The sequence below is a fragment of the Cebus imitator genome, unplaced genomic scaffold (assembly GCF_001604975.1).
Source record: "Cebus imitator isolate Cc_AM_T3 unplaced genomic scaffold, Cebus_imitator-1.0 Scaffold136, whole genome shotgun sequence".
Lineage (NCBI taxonomy): Eukaryota > Metazoa > Chordata > Mammalia > Primates > Cebidae > Cebus > Cebus imitator.
Genome location: NW_016107451.1, coordinates 1,013,780 through 1,032,143, shown reverse-complemented (window position 1 = coordinate 1,032,143; position 18,364 = coordinate 1,013,780). Strand labels below are relative to the sequence as shown.

At 52.3% G+C, this 18,364-nt stretch overlaps 1 protein-coding gene across 3 annotated transcripts in view; it reads right to left on the bottom strand.

The window, feature by feature from the left end:
* The window catches only part of SMG6 (SMG6 nonsense mediated mRNA decay factor), a 241,390-nt gene that overhangs the window by 10,239 nt on the left and 212,787 nt on the right, over positions 1-18,364 (bottom strand). For all 3 annotated transcript variants that reach the window (XM_017541629.2, XM_017541631.2, XM_017541630.2), the window contains exons 14-15: positions 14,384-14,560; positions 10,570-10,716 (exon numbers count right to left, since the gene is read on the bottom strand). In XM_017541629.2, the coding sequence (XP_017397118.1) occupies positions 10,570-10,716; positions 14,384-14,560 (324 nt within the window). The remainder of the gene's footprint in view (positions 1-10,569; positions 10,717-14,383; positions 14,561-18,364) is intronic.

Below are 18,364 nucleotides of genomic sequence, written 5' to 3'. Positions count from 1 at the left end.
TAAGTTGTTGCTGCCACTGCCACCACAGCTGGTGAAGGCACAGGCTACAGGACGCTGGCAGGCATGAGAAATGCAGCTAAGGGGCTCGGGCTGCTGAAGTCTTCCTACTGATCTCACTTGTAAGCGGAAGGTGCCACTACCGCTGGCTACCTTCCCATGGGACTTGAGGGTCACTGACCCTCCGCACAGGGCTGCCACCTAGAGGGTGACATGCATTCCAACAGACTTGGCTTGGGCATTTTGTAAGAACAGGAGACGGTCCCTCTCAGGTTCCTAAGCCACTGTCCGCCTTTCTCTTGCGGAGGGAGCATCAGCATTCTTGTTCCCTCACTCTCCTAGGCCGTGTGTTCTCTGTCTAGCTCTTTTCTGCCAGGCACGCTCTTCCTGGTACTGTGGCTCTCAAATCTCTGTCTTTCTGGGTGAGCAGGGACAGAACACGTACGGCTCAGGGAGAATCGGGAGCACTGGCACCTGGAGTGATGGGCTGAGGGTCCAGCTCTGCACCGCACCTCTGCCCCTGACCCCCTCCCCCTGCAGTCCACGCCCATCAGTTCTCCTGCCTTGAGAAACGGCCGTCCAGCCCTGGTCTGACTACCAAGGAAGTGGAACTGGCTGCCATTTTTTTACCCTATGTGAAGAATCAGCTCCTAAGTCCTTGTACCATCCTACCTCTACTGCTGGCAGTTAGGCAGGAGGGCCTTTGAGCCAGGTGGCCGAGGGAGGCTGGGGGCAAACAACCCACCTGTGTGTTCTGACAGCAGGGCAGAAGAAAAACCGAGGAGCAAGGCCCAGAGAGCCTCTAACTTCCCCAGCTTCTTAGCCCTGGCTTCTGGCTAGAAAGGTGAATAGGACACAGCCTTTCTGAGAGGGGGCGGCCCTGCTGGTTCCCTGGGGGTGGGGTGGGGACGAGCCACGTGAGGGTGGTCGGAGCTGTGCTGCCATTATCCGGTCGCAGGGACGCCCGCAGACAACTTCCCTTAACCTGGCTCTGCCCAGTGAGTCACCAAACAACAGCTTCCTGTTCCCCGTGTACCCTCACAGAGTCTCAGGAGATGAGATAAAGCTGTTCGCTCTTCTCCTGGGGTACCAGTGGGCCTCTGGGGGCGGGGGTCACACCTGGGTCACAAGACTGGCTCAGTCCCCTTAAAAAGAACCCAGGCTGAGGAGGCCTGCGGAGTCCACAGGCACTCTTCTATGGGTGTCTGCGCTTCCGGCCCTTTCTGAGTGGCGCTGTGTGTGTGTGCTTAGCATCTGCCCTTCCAACTTTTCCAGATTTCACCCGTCAGATTCCTGGCAGCTGTGCACGGCGCCTGTGCCGGCCGTCACGTCCCATTCCGATCTCTGGGTCGCACGGTAAGAGGAGGACACAGGATGCGCAGGGAGTGAAAAAGTGATGTCGGTGGGGAGAGTGCCAAGTCCCCACTCGCAGCCATGGGACACTTGGGGAGCAGGGGAAGCATGCCGCTGTGGAGTTCAGAGGCCGGTAGTGAGGTTTATTTTTGTTTGTATGAGTAAAAAGCTGCAGAAGCCTCTGGTGGGGGTGAGGGGGTGCAGTTGGAATGCTGCGGTTCAGACAGACTGGCCCTGGCATGGAGTCAAGCGTGCTGACCCGGAAGGAGAGTTCCACAGGAACCTTCTAACTGCAGCGAACGTTGGGCCACAGTGATCCCTGGATAGTGTACTTGGAACCCAAGCAATGTACGGACACTCTGAATCAGATTGGTGGCAATGAAGACTTAGTTGGCATAAAATGTGGAAGGGAAAAATAATTTTGTTTTTGGAAGGTGATAATCAGCTTTCTCTGAGGTATGGGAGTTTGCTGGAGCAAGCTGGCAGAGAGCTGGGAAAGAGCTCACACACAGTGATACCTAAGGAGGAAGCCAGCAGGCTTGGGTCGCTAGGAAAAACTCTTCTGCAGGTTAAGTTCCTTCTCTATGGTGGACATGATTTTATGGTGCATACCGCTGCAAGCTGAGACCCTGAGCATTACAAATAAAAGCAATTCAGTTAGCTGACACAGGAGCTGCGGCGCTTGGAGAACCCGGATCATGAAGCAGAGCAGGACCAGGAGAAGGCCTTCTTAGGTTTTCCTTCTGCTTAGGGGCTCCCACATAGAGTGTGGCTGCTTCCTTCCCTCTACAGGGAATCATTCATCCCTGAGCCAGAGTCTTCAACAGAAATTAGAAGCTTTGTAGCATAGGAAATTTCCACATTCGTGTTATATGTGGAGTCCCTGACACGTCAGTAAGTCAAAGCAGTGTTAGTCTCCTTTCCTCCTTCTCAACTCTGTTTTTTATTTTCTACATATCCAGAGCATAAATATCTGGGGAAACCACCAGGAAACAGAACTGGGAATGGGGAGCGGTGGAGCAGAGGACTACTGATGTTTTGTTTTTGAGATGGAGTCTTGTTCTGATGCCAGGCTAGAGTGCAGTGGTGTGATCTCGTCTCACCGCAATCTCTGCCTCCCGGGTCAAGCGATTCTCCTGCCTCAGCCTCCCGAGTAGTTGGGATTACAGGCACATAACACCACGCCCGGCTAACTTTTGTATTTTTAGAAGAGATGGGGGTTTCACCATGTTGGCCACACTGGTCTTGAACTCCTGACCTCAAGAGATTCACCTGCCTTGGGCCCTCAAAGTGCCAGGATTACAGGTGCGAATCACTGTGCCCAGGGTGATTTTTTTTTTTTTTTTTAAGAGACAGAGTCTCAGACTGGGCATGGTGGCTCACGCCTGTAATCCCAACACTTTCAGAAGCTGTGGTGGGTGATCACCTGAGGTCAGGAGTTCAAGACCAGCCTGACCAACACGGTGAAACCCCATCTCCACTAAAAATACAAAAACTAGCTGGATGTGGTGGCTTATGCCTGTAATCCCAGCTACTTGGGAGGCTGAGGCAGGAGAATTGCTTGAATCGGGTGGCGGAGGTTGCTGTGAGCCGAAACGGTGCCACTGCACTCTAGCCTGGGCAACAGAGCAAGACTCCATCTCAAAAAAAAAGAAAAAAGAAAAAGAGAGAGAGAGCGAGAGCGAGAGAGAGAGTCTCATCCAATATGGTGAAACCCTATCTCTACTAAAAATACAAAAATTAGCTGGGCATGGTGGCACATGCCGGTAATACCATCACTTTGGGACGCAAAGGTGGGCAGATCACTTGAGGTCAGGAGTTTGAGACCAGCCTGGCCAATATAGCGAACCCCAGTTTCTACTAAATATACAAAAATAAGCTGGGCATGGTAGCACATGCTTATAATCCCAGCTACTGGGGAGGCTAAGACAGGAGAATCACTTGAATCCAGGAGGCAGAGGTTGCAGTGAGCTGAGATCATGCCAGTGCATTCCAGCCTGGGTGACAAGAGTGAAACTCTATCACAAAAAAAAAAAAAAAAAAAAAAAAGAGACAGAGTCTAACTCTATCACCAGGCTGGAGTGCAGTGGTATAACCATAGGTCACTGCAGCCTCAAACTACCAGGCTCAAGTGATACTCTTCCGCCTCAGCTTCCCAAGTAGCTGGGACTACAGGTGCATGCCACCATGCCCGCTACTGATTTCTACTAAGAGAGTTACTGTATATATGTATCTTAACTATGTGGATGTAAGTGAAAAATAAAAAATTGGAAATAAAATAGGAACAGCTGGTGAGGTAAGCACTGGCTGGCAGTGCCCACCTCTTCTCGGGCCAGCAGAAACCAAAGGGAGCAGGTACTGAATGTGCTGGAGAAGGCGGGCAGAGGTGCCAGCCACATCCCCTGGGGTGGAAGGTAAGCATCTTCATTTGGGGGACACTGATCATGAAAAAACTGCTACTTAGAACCCCTTTTCTGGATGCCCAAATGTACCACAGAGCTTAATATATTCTTGCTTTCTTTGAAAAAAGGGTAACTATGGCAATTTGTTTGCTATTTCCTGTTTTCTGAGGACTGATTTTATTTTCAAACTAGACTGTAAAGTGCTCAAGGAGAATGGCCTGCTTTTCTTTCCATTGTCTACCTCGCAGACAGCCTGTCACATCAAGGGGCTTCAGGGACAGTGGACCCAATCACTGGGTCTCAGAGCTGAAGGGTTCCTAAAGACAATCTGACTGAATTTTAACTGATAACCTGTTCTCAAAGAGCCAGAGAAGTAGACTGGCCCTTTCCCGATGGAGAGGGAGTGGAGGGGCTAAGCATGACGCGTCTGAGCTTGCTCTGAGCAGCAGCCTGAGGGCGTTTCAGACAGGGGCCTGACCATTCCCTGGGAGGACAAGCCCCCAGTGGATGCTGCTAGAGGCCCAGCACTTAGGTTTTGGGGAGGCTGTAGTGGGCCTGGGTGGAAAGGGCGGATGCCCGCTCTGCGGGCTGATGTGCTTTCCTGCCTTGACGTGAACGTGCCCCCGACTTGGTAGTGTGCTGGCTCCCACCCTGTCTCCGACAGCTAGGAGCCAGGGCTGAGTGTCTGCCTTCCGCCAGCTTCCATACAGGTGTGGGGGGCTCTGTGCATACCCCATTGTTCCACAACAGCCCCCCCTAGCTGGGTGGCAGCATGAATGGACGGCAGCTAAATTTAGAGTGGAACTCCTGGGGCCACCACAAAGGAGTGACTGCATTTTCAGGAGGGCGGGTGGGCGGGAAAGGGACAGGGGAGAGAAGCTATTTTCAGAACACATGTCATTGCTGGCCACAGAGCAAGACTGTGGCCATAATGCCGAGGGAAACAATAGATGTGGCCAGAGGAAGAGCCTGTTATGTTTCAGGTGGGATGTTTGCAACTGCTCAGGAAACCTGACCCCGCCCGACAGCAGCACAAATCACAGCAAAGCCTCAGAGAGGCAGTGAGGAAGCGGGGGATTCACAGGGCCAGGGCCAGTATGAGGTGCCAAGAGGCCACGCCTCATGCCTGGAGGAGGATTTTCAGTGACTGCTTTGCTCTGGTGGTTTGGTTAGGAACGAAAACTTCTGTTGGTCCCAAACCATGTACCCGGCTCTGGTCTCTGAATAACTCCAAAGAATGGCAATGGGAATGAGAAGAAGTCAGGAGAAAAGCAGCCAGGTGGGCAGAACCAACAGGAGGAGCCGTCTCCGGCAACAAGGCAAAGCGTGGGCTGAGCCAGGGAGTGTGGCCTCACAGCCCTGGGTGGGCGGACTTGGCGCCCCCCAGCATCCAGGGGCCTGCCTGGGCGCTGCAGCTCCAGCTGCACAGGCTCGGAGAGCTCCCCACACCCCTTTTCTGACCTCCAGTCGGCCTCGCTCACCAGCCTCTGTGCAATGCCGGAAGCAGGGAGGGACAGGCTGCAGAGGGAGGCCAGGCCTCACCTTCCCCATCCTTGCAGAAGAGCTTAGGCCCAGGGGTCTAGGTAAGAACAGGGAAGTGGGGGTGTGGCTACAGCCCCAGATCTCACTTGGACTTTATAGCTATCCTGGGGTCCAGGAGGATTTTTTTCAACCCCATCTTCATATCCCCTTCCCCAAACATGTGTGGTTCCTGTTTTGCTACATCTGTGAAAGGCGCTGGGAACCGGGGACTTGCCTTACACCTCTCGGTTAACACCCTGGAGACTGATGCAGTTCAGGGCAGTGTAATTTACAGCCCATCTCTCCGATCTTAATTCACTCGATGCTCCTTTCTTCCTTATTGTATTAGTGTGACCCAGGTACCTGCCAACAATAATGGCCTCTCCAGCTAGGAGCCTCTCCCCCACTCCCAGGACAATTTATACCTTTTCCTTGGATTTTCCCCCCTTAAATTAAACAAAAAGAGGAAAAATAAGAAAAGGTTAACATGGGTTGGGAGCACTGAAGCCCCCGTGGTTCTGGGCAGGAAGCCAATGGCCTGAGGGCACACATGTGTGTGCTCTCCCAGAAGGGCCTTCACCGGCCCTGTTTTACAGCCACCTCGGCACAGACTCCAGGGTTCACGCATATGGCCAGACAGATGTGTCTGGCTTACGTTCAAGGCTGGAAAATGAAGAATTATGGAAGTGAAGGGCCCCGGGCATTAAAGAGCGGGGGAAGGGAAGGGGGAATTTTTCCTCTGCTGAGAAATCCTCTTGTGGCTGTGAGGCTGGAGGAAGGAGGCTGACAGGAGGCAGGGCCGCCAGCCTGGTGCACGTGGGGCCTGTTCTTAAAGGGGCCACAGCAGCCGCAGCTCCAGCTGGCCCTTCAATGCTGGGGCCTGAGCAGCCTCCTCAGAAGGAGCTGATCAGAACAGGCGGCCTAAACAGGGTCACTGGAAGTCAAGTGTTCTAGGAGACCTCCGATTCTTTCTTTCTTTTTTTTTTTTTTTAAATAAGATGGGGTTTCACCATGATGGCCAGGCTGGTCTTGAACTCCTGACCTCAAGTGAGCCACCCACCTCGGCCTCCCAAAGTGCTAGGATTACAGGTGTGAGCCATCGAGCTCAGCCCCGAGACCTCCGATTCTTAAGGAACTGACTGTTGCTGGAGAGGCAAAGCTGACATGGAGCTCCAGAAGGGATGGCTCCTGGCAGCACGTGCTCCCTCGGCACCCTGGACTCCGCTCTGTATGGACACTCACTCATACTTCAGATCGCTTGTCAAGGACTCTGCAACACTGTATCATTGTGACTCCTTTGTTTAGTTCTGTGTCCCCCAACCACTAGCACAGTAAATGCTCAATGCCACTTTACTAAACTGAGCTGCAGACGTAGCTCCCGATTCCAAGGAGTTCACAGAACAATGTGGAAACAAGTCTAGAAATGACTGTAACATGAGACATGACAGCAGTTCCACAAACCAAGTCTACCAGTGTTACAGGAACACTAAGCAGAGGAAGATGAAGTCCTCCTGGGGGAAATCAGGGGAGGCTTCCCTGGGGAAGTGGCATTTCATCTGGGGATTGAAGGAGGAATAGAATTTCAACAAGTAACAAGAAATATGGAGCAGAAAAAGGGCACTCTACCTTGAGGGACAGCATGAACGAAAGCCCAAGAGTGGAAAAGGGCAGAGCGCGTCTAGGGAGTAGAAAGGAGAGTCGGTGTCCTGCCCAGGCAGGAGGGCCTCTGTCTGGAAGGCACTGGACATGCACGGTGGCTCATTCTGAGGCCTCACAGCAGCTCCAACGTCGGTGCTTGTGCCACCTTCACTAAAAAGCTGCTTTAGAGATGGCTTTGCTATGTTGCGGTGGCTATTCACAGGCGTGATCACTACACACCGTGGCCTTAGACTCCTGAGCTCAAGCTGTCACCCAGCCTCAGATTCCTGAGTAGCTGGAACCCTAAACACATGCCACCATGTCTGCCATTACTTTCATTTTATAGTTGAGGGAACCGGCTCAGAAAAGGTAAATAATTTGCCCAATGTCATGTAACTAGTAAGGGATCATGAGGGGTGGGGCAGCGGGAGAAGAGGCTGGAAAATGGAAACCCCAATCACAGGGAACTGGACTTCATCTTACCGGCCAAGCAAAGGCACTGAGGATTTCTGAGCAGGGGAATAGCTCTTTCGGGAAGACAATGATGGAGGCAGTGCAGTGAGCCTGGTGGGCAGATGGTGGACTACATAACTCCAGAAGGGGCCACACAGAGAAACAAGGTAAAAGGCACCTTCTGGGCTGTGCAACGCAGGGGCCATGACTGCTACAGTCTAAGCAACGACTTGACCTGGAATAGTAGTAGTGGCAATGGAGACAGGGAGGAGGGGAGGGAATAAATGCGTGAATAAGCAAGCTTTAATATGAAATTAGATGCTAGGGGTTAAAGGCCAGGGTGGAATTTAAGATGATGCTGTAGTTGCTACTATTATTGTCACTGAATAAATTTGTTTTTTTGTTGTTGAGACAGAGTCTCACTCAGGCTGGAGAGCAGTGGCGCGATCTCAGCTCACTGCAACCTGTCTCCAGGGTTCAAGTGATTCTCCTGCCTCAGCCTCCCGAGTAGCTGGGACTAAAGGCACCCACCACCACGCCCGGCTCATTTTTATATTTTTAGTAGACAGGGTTTCACCATGCTGGCCACGCTGGTCTCAAACTCCTGACCTCAAGTGATCCACCTGCCTCGGCCTCCCAGAGTGCTGGGATGACAGGTGTGAGCCACCTCGCCCAGTCACTGAATACACACTTGTTGAGCACTAACTCAGTGTGCTGAGACAAGAAGAAAAAGAAAGGAAGGAGGAGACCAAAAAAAGAAGGGTGGTGAGGAAGCCCAGGAGGGAGGGCTGATGAACAGAGAGAAGACCAGGGGTCATTCACTGATGCTAAAGTGAAGCTGAAGGAAGATGGCTTCAGGGCACAAAGACACAGAGAAGTCAACTATGACACACACTGAGGTTTAATAAAGATAGGTCGCTGATTTTTTTTTTTTTTTTTCAAAGACGGAGTCTTGCTTTGTTGTCCAGGCTGGAGTGCAGTGGCATGATCTTGGCTCACTGCAACCTCTGCCTCCTGGGTTCAAGAGATTCTCCTGCCTCAGCCTCCCGAGTAGTTGGGATTATAGGCGCCCACCACCACATCTGCTAACTTTTGTAGTTTTAGTAGAGGTGGGGTTTCACCATGTTGGCCAGGCTGGTCTCAAACTCCTGACCTCAAATGACCCACCCGCCTCGGCCTCCCAGTGTTGGGATTATAGGTGTGAGCCACCGTGTCTGGCCACATTGGTGATTTTTGACACAACAGTTTCTATTAACTCTTGGGTTGAGAGTCAAGAAGTGAAGGTAGAAACAGGACTTCTGGGAAAACTGATGGTGAGGAAGAGAACAGTCACAGAGCCAGAAAAGCAGCATGAGGATGAAGCTGTTCTGAGGGCCACACACGTTTACACGTAGACCCATGGCAGGGCTGGCGAGGCAGCCACACAGCAATGGATGATGCTGGTAGTGGTATTACACACTGATTCCAATGGCAGCAGGGACATGGATCCGTCTACAGAATGATGGATGTCTGCCGGTGTGGCAGCTCATGCCTGTAATCCCAGCACTTTGGGAGGCCGAAGTGGGCGGATTATCTGAGGTCAGGAGTTTGAGACCAGCCTGGCCAACATGGCAAAACCCTGTCTCTACTAAAAATACAAAATTAGCCGGGTGTGGTGGCGCATGCCTTTAGTCCCAGCTACTCCGGAGGTTGAGGCAAGAGAATCGCTTGAACCTGGGAGGTGGAGGTGAGCTGAGATCACGCGACTATACTCCAGCCTGGGCAACAGAGCGGGACTGTGTCTCAAAAAAAAAAAAAAAGAAAAAAAATTCCTCATACTCTAACCTTCTCACTTCCACACACACTTTTGCCTTCCCTTCTATTCTCTTTCATTACTTTCATTATCTCCATTTCTGTTTTACCTTTGGGTCCTCTTTTCTATCTGGTCAGAACGCATGTTATGGTGTCTGTCAGTTGCTGGTTTATTTTAGAAATTATTCTTGGTGAAGCCCACATAACTATGTATCTTTGCTGCTTGGATTTCTGCTATATTTAGTTAATGGATACTTAAGTAACAGTGTGATAAGGCTGGGGCATGGTGGCCCAGGCCTGCAAACTCAGCACTTTGGGAGGCTGAGGCAGGTGGATCACTTGAGGTCAGGAGTTCAAGACCAACCTGGCCAACATGGTGAAACCCTGTCTCTACCAAAAAAAAAAAAAAAAAANCCTCCTCCCCGGCCAGTGTGATTAGACAAATACTAGACAAAGGAGGCTGTTTATGGAGCACATACTAAGTGCCATGCACTATGCTAAGTGCTTTGCGTGCCCCAGTCTTATGCGGGCCCCACAGTGACTCTAAGAGGCAGGTGCTATTAGCATCTTCATTTTACAGATGAGGAAATAGGTGCTGAGAAGCTGAATAATTTGCCCAGTATTACAAAGCTAGTTAGGCGGCAGGGCCTAGACTGTCATCAGGCCTGCCTGATCACATGCATTAAACTCTATGCCAAAGGCATGGGGCAGCTGAGGAGAGGGCTGGAAACAGGCATCCCTACAGAGGCTGAGCAGGGCGCTTGACGCTTCCCTATGCACACGGTCAGCTTTAAAGGGGGAGCATGACCGCACGTTTCCTGTATGCTCCAAGCCCGAGACGGGGAGTGGGCTCATAGCACAAGGAACAGACCAGGATCCCATGAAGAAACACTTCTGGGAGTGAAGGCATGGGCCCATGAGGGCTGGTGGTGGTGAACGATCCTGTGTTAGTTTCTCTCTGCGAGGGTGTAGAGTCTCCTGTCCAGAGGGGTATCCAGATAAGCAGACTGTGGCCATGACATCCTCTCCCTGAGAACAGGTGTTCTGAACTAAAAATCCACAGCCTCTCCAGGAGTATCTGGAAAAGGCTCAGGGAAACTCTGAAACCCCTCAAATTGTATGAAGGATCCTGTATGTGTGGTATGCATGTACAGATTCTCACTGGGGAAGCAGCTTTGATCAGATTCTCTGAGAAGACCCTACCCCTGCCTTGGAGGCCAGGATGAGGGAGGCTCTAGGCACCAAACATGCTGCTAGTATTTAGGGGTGCAGTGAAACACAGGGGCAGAGCTGGAGAGGACACTGCAGGACCCTCTTCCTTGGTGTCCTGCTCAGTTCTGCTTGCTGCCCACATCCTCTCCTGCCCCATAAGCAACCCCCATCCCGGGAACCACGCTCCCCAGGCCGACCTCACCTGGATCTTTTCTTGGCGACGCTGCTGCTCAGCTATCTTCCTGGCCAGAGCCAGCTTCTTGGCCCGAAGTTCCCTGATGTCATCCTCGCCCCCGCTACCTTCAGCCTCTGAATCGTCCTCAAAGTCTTCAATCACCACATCCTCCTCCTTTGGGTGGTGGAACCAACCAGGAGAAAGAGGAGACAGTGAGCTGAGCCCGCAGCACCCACTGAACCCGACACCACCCTTGTGGCCCCTCACCCATGCAGACTGGGACCACCCCTTGCAAAGGGGGCCCTGGTGTGTGCTTCCCTCTACTCAGGCCTAGGGAGGCTGAAAGAAGCTGCCACTATTCCCTGGAGCCACTCTGTTATACTCTGGGGCTCTTCCCTCATCGAGTCACACCGTGAGTCACTTGAAATCACACATATATACCTGCATGCTTGTACTCACACTCTTTGTTCTCTCCTGTGCACACTCACAAAGTCAAACTTAATATCTATGTCCATTCTGAAGTCACCAATGATTCAAGAGGGAAACAACAGAGAAAGTTAAACCGCCCAATTTAAACCTAATTCATGCTAATGATCTGATAGGAGTCAACTCTGGCCAGCAGCTGGGAATTAGGCGTGGAAGTTCCCTTGCCCCAGACAGCATCAGGGACAGATGTTGCAGCTCAGCAGACCTTGCCCTGGTTTCTTTTTAAGACACAGGCTGCTGCTGTGGGGGCTGCTGGGCCCCATTACAGGAATTCACATGACATGACCTTGCTCAGCTGCCCTCCAGGGCCTGGGCAGGGTAGGAGGTGGCTGGCTAGCGTAGGGAGCCTCCTGCTAGGCTGGTGGAGCACTCCCCAGGGATGGCACCTCCCTACGTGCAGCCTCAGCTCTCAGCAGCCATCACTCCCTGGGTGGTCCCAGGCTCCATTCCTTGCTTTCTTACTTTTGGCCTTGGTCAACAGAGAACATGCAGCTGCCCGAGATAGCTTTCTCTGAGGGACAGGGTTAGCATGGGTACACGGGGAATAATTTAGTAGAAGGTTTCTGTTTCTAACTGGATTACAATAATGACAATGAAGACAATAGCTATCGCTTACTGAGTGCTTGTTCTCAGCCAGGTACTAGGCTAAGCGTTTTTCATATACTAACTCAGCTAACCCTCACAACAGCCTGTGAGATAAGATGGGTGCTATTATCATCCCTATCTTATACATGAACAAACTGAGGTTTAGAATTAAACCCCTTGCTCAAGGCCACATAGCTAGTAAATGGCAGAGCAGGGCTTCAAGCCCAAGTGAATCTGACTCCAAAGTCCATGCTCTCCGCAGTAATGAGCCAACCCATCCCGAGTCTAGACTGTAAGCTCAGATCCAGCCTCGGTGGCTCAGCATTGTTAGGCCTGCTGGAGGCCCGGACCTGCTCAGTCCAGACTGCCCTCTCCTGTAACTGTCCATGTTCAGACCATATTCAGATGGGGTCTCTTGACGGAAAGCGATCAGGAAAGCGGGCGGCCGGGTGGATGACAGGGTCTACTGTGTCTTGGGAACAGAATCTAGCTAGGGTGTTTTGGTAGGATCACCAAGCAACTAAACTGTGTTCTATTCAAGAAGAACAATGGCTAAAGAAACATCTTTCCCTACCTTTCCCAGTCAGCTTACGTGATTCAGTTCTGCAGCTAGGGGAGAGATGAGATCTGAGGATGGGGCCAGAACTGTCACTATCCCAAGAGGCTTCTGGGGTCTGGGGTGCTGTCCACAGTCACCATTCACCTGACAGAGGCATGCTATAGTATCACAGGGCTTACCTCCAGAGAGGCCCGGGCCACGGAAAGGAGGAAAACTCTGCATATTTACTTCCTTGTTTGTGGGGTTAACCCGGACTGTGGTGAGTGGGACAGGATGCCTGCCTGGCCCATGGGGGAACACTGCCTCTGCCTGCTGTGACCAGGAATATACAAGATTATCACGGGGCTTGAAGTGAGCTTGACTGAGGTCAGAAGAGGGTCAGAGAAGCTTGTCTGAGGTTCATTCAGCTCTCACAGTAAACGAGGAAGTGCAGGGTTATGAAATTACACAGACCAGGGTAAGTAGAGTTTCCCAGAGGCCACTAGCATGAAGGAACCCAGGAGCCTCGTGGGAAAAGGAAGAAGTGGGCAGCCTGGAGTGGGTCACAACCTTTGTCTGATCAGTAAGCCTTAGAATGAGAAAAAAAAAAAGTGTGGCACTACAAAGACCTGGGAGCAGAGAACCGATCTGTTCCTTGTGGGAGCAGAGGAGGCCCTCCCTGGCTTTGACGCTGTGCCCCACTCTGGGCCTCACTGTATTTGGGACTGCAGTCTCCACTGGGAGCTAAGCTGGCTCGCCCTCCACTGTGCTTCCCCAGACAGCGCCCAGGGCCTGGGTGGCACTGCTCTGCCCTGCCTGAGGCCTGGACACTCTGACAGCTTTAGCAAGCCTGCTGTCTCCTCCCATGCTAACAGCTCATTCTTTCCCATTATTCCCTGCCCAGGTTTCATCTGGCGAGTCTAGAGTCATGGGCTCAGCTTCATCCCTGGAACCACCTCTGTCCTGGAAGCTGAGCCCTGTGTCATCAGGGGCGGGGTGGGGTTCTCCAGTTATTCTAATGAAGCCAGTCCAAGGCTCTGCTGCTCTCAAGAATCTGATCCAAAGGTGGCCACTCTATCACTGTTTCAGATCACAAGCGACAGCTTCCAGCTGACATCTGGCTTCCTTGGCCTGTTGCTGATTTCATCCCTGTACCCCGCCCTGCTCTACCGGGCGCTTGAGACTGCTGTGGGCCAAATGACTGGTTGGCCTATGGGTGACCTGGCCTCTGGCTAGAATCCCTTCCGTCCCTTCCCTTAGTCCCATGCTCCTTCCCACCTCAGTCTCCTGTCTTTAACACTGTGGGGTAAAAAGAAGAGTCTTCAGGCAAAAGAGAGGTGTATATGAACACACACCCAGACAGAATTACCCACACCCAGACACACAGCAGGGCAGCTGGCAGTGATACTAGCTGCATACATGCTCCAACATCACCACACACTCACATCCACTCAGAACCCACACACAGCAGGGAAGCTGGCAGCAGTGTTTAGTTCAGCTGACACCCAGACCCAGCACACACAGCCCCACGCCAACAATCCCCCCCAGGAAGACACATACATGCAACGGCAGGGCAATATATATGGCAGGGCAATTGCAGGGGAGTTTTGCAGGGGTGGGTACACAGGCTTACGCATGTGCACGCGTGTGCGCGCGCACGCAAGTCTGGAGTGAAGCAAGGGCTACAGGAACAACCAAGGGCAAACAGACAAGAGGAGAATTCCTTAATCACATCAGGATGTGCAGGAGGGAGGGAGGGAGCGCGGGAGGGAGGGCAGGACGGGAAGGGGTGATTTCCACACAGGGCCAGCGATGTCAGCTCTTCCTGTGTGTGTGCTGGAGGCTGGAGCTCAGGACTGTACCGCGCTGAGCTCCGCACATCCATAAACTTCATCCTCAGCCTGAACCCTAACACCCCCTCTCTACTCCCTTTCCTAAGCCTCAAGAGCTGCACATTATTAAACTCTTTCTTTCTTTCTTTCTTTCCCTCCCTTCTCCTCAATGCAACATTAAAAGAAGCATCTGGAACTCGTAGCCGAGTGGGATGGAGGCACCGGGGTGGACTGGCAGGAAGGGCACCAGCACGGCGCACTCTCGAGAAGCTGCTGCTCACATTCGCACAGACGCGGCTCTGTGTGCTCATAAATAACCAGGAGCAGAGGCTGAAGCATGGGCAAACAGGGCGGGGAGGGAGCCTTCCCTCTGCCACAGCGGGCTCTTCCCGCATAGTACCTCATCTTCCAGTTGTTTTCCCTCTTGGCTTCCCATTTCCTTTCCCATGGTGTCTGGGACGGGTGCCACTGACACATATTTTCCACCCTTGAATGCCAGCAGAGGCTCTTCTTGTCCACAAAGGGCTTCCAGAAAATACTTCAGCACTGTGACCCTTTTGCAGTCAGCTGCAATAACCTACAGGGCGAGAGGGAGAGAAGAAAAACAGCATTTTCTGAAAGGGAAGATGAAGACAAGATATTGCTTGCTGGCTGAGGGGCACATGGGAAGTGTGTCAAAGCCACCAGGCAAGGGGGTCAGAATGAATGATGGAGTGCGGCATGCACACGGGCACGTCAGGTATAAGTGAGGGCCCAGGGCAGGTCTCCTGAAGGAAGGTCCCACAGTCTCTCCTTAGGTGATCTCTGGGGCAGCAAACAACCCCAGGACCCATGACAGGTGCCTGACATTTATTTGACTGAAGTGCTGATACAAAACAGAATACATTACAATCTTCTAAGTTTGGTCTGCAATCAGCAGAGGGAGAGTGGAGTGGAAAACACCGGCTTTTGCAGCACATGACTTTCTGGGGCCCTCGCTGCATCTCCACTCCTCTCCCAGCTCCCCTGCTCGACTCCCAAAAGGAGAGCTTTCAGCCTGAGTGCAGCATGAACGCTAAGGGCTTTCTTGGCTGTTTCATTTCATCCAGATCATTGTGGGCTTCCCCTGACAGGTTCCTGCCCTACCTAAGAGCTCCTTACACTCAAGGGAGTCAGGCAGGAAATTGTCAGGAGAGACAGACAGAGCAGGTGGGGGCATTTCACCAAAGCCCTACTCTTTCTGACGTTTACGCCAACCTGCTCCCATGTGACCATATCAGCACACGAGTAAGTGCTGTCAGAGAAGCTTGGGCTGATGTAGCTGAGGTGAAATTCAGTAGCCTGAGCAACAGGCAATGTGAGAGTGTCTCAGATGAAGCATCCACCGTCAGCCAGTCCGCCCCCTTCCGAAGGCACCACGTATGCATGCCCTCTCCTCCACACCCTTCTCCTTTGCCTGCATTCTCCTCCAGGCCTGCCCCTTGTGCCCCTCTCTTCATCTCTAGCCTCCAGCGTCCTCTTCTCCCTACTGGCAGTGTTCTCCAAGGGAGAGGGCCGCGGCTGGACCTGGAGCTCGGATGCTGAAGGCCACTCCACACAGGAAACACGCCACAGCTGACAGCCCTTCATCCTCACCGACTTGCCCCTGCCTCTCTTTTAATGCCTTCCCATTTCTTAATGTGAAAGAACATCACGCGAAGAAGTCCTTTCTATCTGCAGCACGCAGGGAAGTACTAATCTGGAGACTATCTGATCATCATTTTATAGGTGCATGTGTTCTCTCTCATCTAGACAGCAACCCCTCTGGTGGCAAAGCCTAAACCTCACAGTTTCCATACTTCACTGGCAAGACTGGTAAGGGCAAGCTGTGCACACAGCAGGCTCACAATAAAGAAGGACAGCACAGCTAAGCTCTGCTGGGTACCAGACATAGCAGATGAAGCGGCATGAGCCATGTTCTCTGAGACAACAGATATAAATGAGCGCCACTCTGCAGGCTGGCTGGCCAGGAAAGGGTGGCTCACACCAGTCAACTGTGTGCTCCATGACTCCATCCTCTGCCACCGTCACCAGCCAGCCCCCCTTTGCTACCCTGTCTAGGGGGTATTCTCCACTTTCTCTCACTAGTGGCCCTGTTACCATTATAGTCTGGAATCTCAAGCTAAGTACCTTGACCACCTTCACCTGAGAGGTTGACGTAAAAGGTTCTCGGCTACCCAGAAAGGCCTAGAAAAAGTACAGCCCCTTGAGCTTGGGGTGCCTGGAGGCACGCCAAGGAGAAAGCACGCTCGTCCTGGACCAGGGCAGGTAACTATGGTTCCACTGCGTGTATTCAAACATGTGATGAGGAAGGCTAGAATACAGAAGCAGGGGCTAAAAGGCATTAAAGACCAGAGCCGAAATGAGTAATAGCCTGGCAGGCAGCACGCACAGTGGCCTCCTGCATCTCCAGCCTCTTGCTTGCATAGGAAACTTCTGCATTTCCACAAGACTGCCAGTTTCCTCTCTGTGGTCTAATTTTAACCACCTTGTCGTTGCAGTGTGTGTCAGCCACCTGACCCCACTATGACCTCTGACTTTATGCCCCAGCTACTGCCTGCACTATGGAGAATTATGTAATGGGTCCAGGACTTTCCTTCTAGGTGTGAGGCCGCTGCCGCTGAACGGAGAGGAGGGGGAGTTAAGCGGTAAGAAGAGGACAGAGAAGCAGCCTGGAATGGTCCCTGGCCTCACCTGGATGATGAGGCACACTGGCACCCCTGCTAGGTGTGCGGCGGAAACGTGCCCAGGATGGGAGTGTGCCATGGGTGCGTGCGCACAGACAGGTGGGCAGGAGCATGGCTGCCGCTAGAGCATGAGCTAGATGGTATGCTGAGCAGCTGAGAAAGAAAGCATGGTTCCCAGACGAGAGGGAGAAAAGCCACATGTGTGGAGGTGGGGCTCCTGGAGACGGGGATTTCCAGGGCACAGCGGGACCCAGGGATGTGAACATCCTGAGGCCGCCTGCAGCACATCCTTGCAGGGTCAGTGGGAGCTGTCTATTACATGGACACAGGAGCAATGAGGACCACCCCCTCCCAGTTTTCATTCCCACCCCATTTAGAAGGAAATGGGTTTCCTTGGGGATTGTGTCTGCTATAGCCATTAGTTCCTCTAGGATAAGGACACTCCCGGCTGATGTGCAAAAGGCTGTGATCCACTGGGGCCTCTGACCTGGCATTAACAGGCCTCTGTTCCAAGACAGAAAGGTTGCCTGTGCTTTGCAATCCAGCCAGCAGGGACAATGGCGACAGCGTGTCAAGTGTACTTTGTGGGTGAGAAGCGCATATTTGGAGCTCTCTAGTAGATGGACACGCTGAGAGGCAGAATGTCCAGGGCTTGCTCAGGGGCACAGGGAAACCTTCTGTCTATAGCTCACTGGCCTGTCTGCGAAGCATTCTGCCTTAAGGTAGGGGAATGAGGCCACTGGCGAGAGGATCACAGCTCTCTTGACACTGGAGTTCCTCAGGAGACTACAGGAACATTCTCCCAGACAAAGCCTCCAGCACGTGAGTCAGGGAAAAACAACACAGCCCCAAAGGAACAAAACCAGTTTAAATATGGTTAATAAGAGATATCATAATGGAAAAAGCCTCTCAAACTACCAACAAGAAGTTAATTCTGGCTGGGCATGGTGGCTCACGCCTGTAATCCAAGCACTTTGGAGGCCAAGGCGGGCGGATCACCTGAGGTCGGGAGTTCAAGACCAGCCTGACCAACATGGTGAAACCCCATCTTTATTAAAAAAAAAAAAAGAAGCCAATTCTAAGATGATCTTTGCTTGGCCAAGGAGGACTTCCTGGTAGGACAGGGGTTAAAGCTGGACTCCCTGCTTGGAGAGGAAGGACTCCAGATGAAGTCGATGACATAATCCCGACAGTAACTCTGCTCATGAGCACATTTTTCCACTCTATATCAATGAAAAACACAGAATGTAAGCAGCATGTATATCGCAGCTCTGGGGGAAACTCTGGATCCTCCAGAGGAGAAAGAGCTGTGCAGGAGAGACTCCCTTCCTGGGCTACATTAGCAGGTGGGGCTGACTGGGGCTAGAGGTAACTGAAAGGGCTGCCAGCCAGGGAACACCTGGAGAGTCCAAGGACCTTTACAGCTCACCTTCTCGGTGGAGGGAGGTTCACTGTGTAGGAGACTGTCAACAATTCCGAAGTTAATTGACAAAATATCACACACAAATCATTTCAATCAGCTTGGGAAAGAAAACTGGGGCTTTAGGTCAGGGAAGAGCTGAAAGAAAGGCACCCAAAGAAAGCCCCTTTCCCTTCCCCTGAAGACTGTCGGAGGCAGCTTACCACGGCAGCAGGAACTGAAACCTTTAGCTTCAGGGCTCCAGTTATCACTCTAA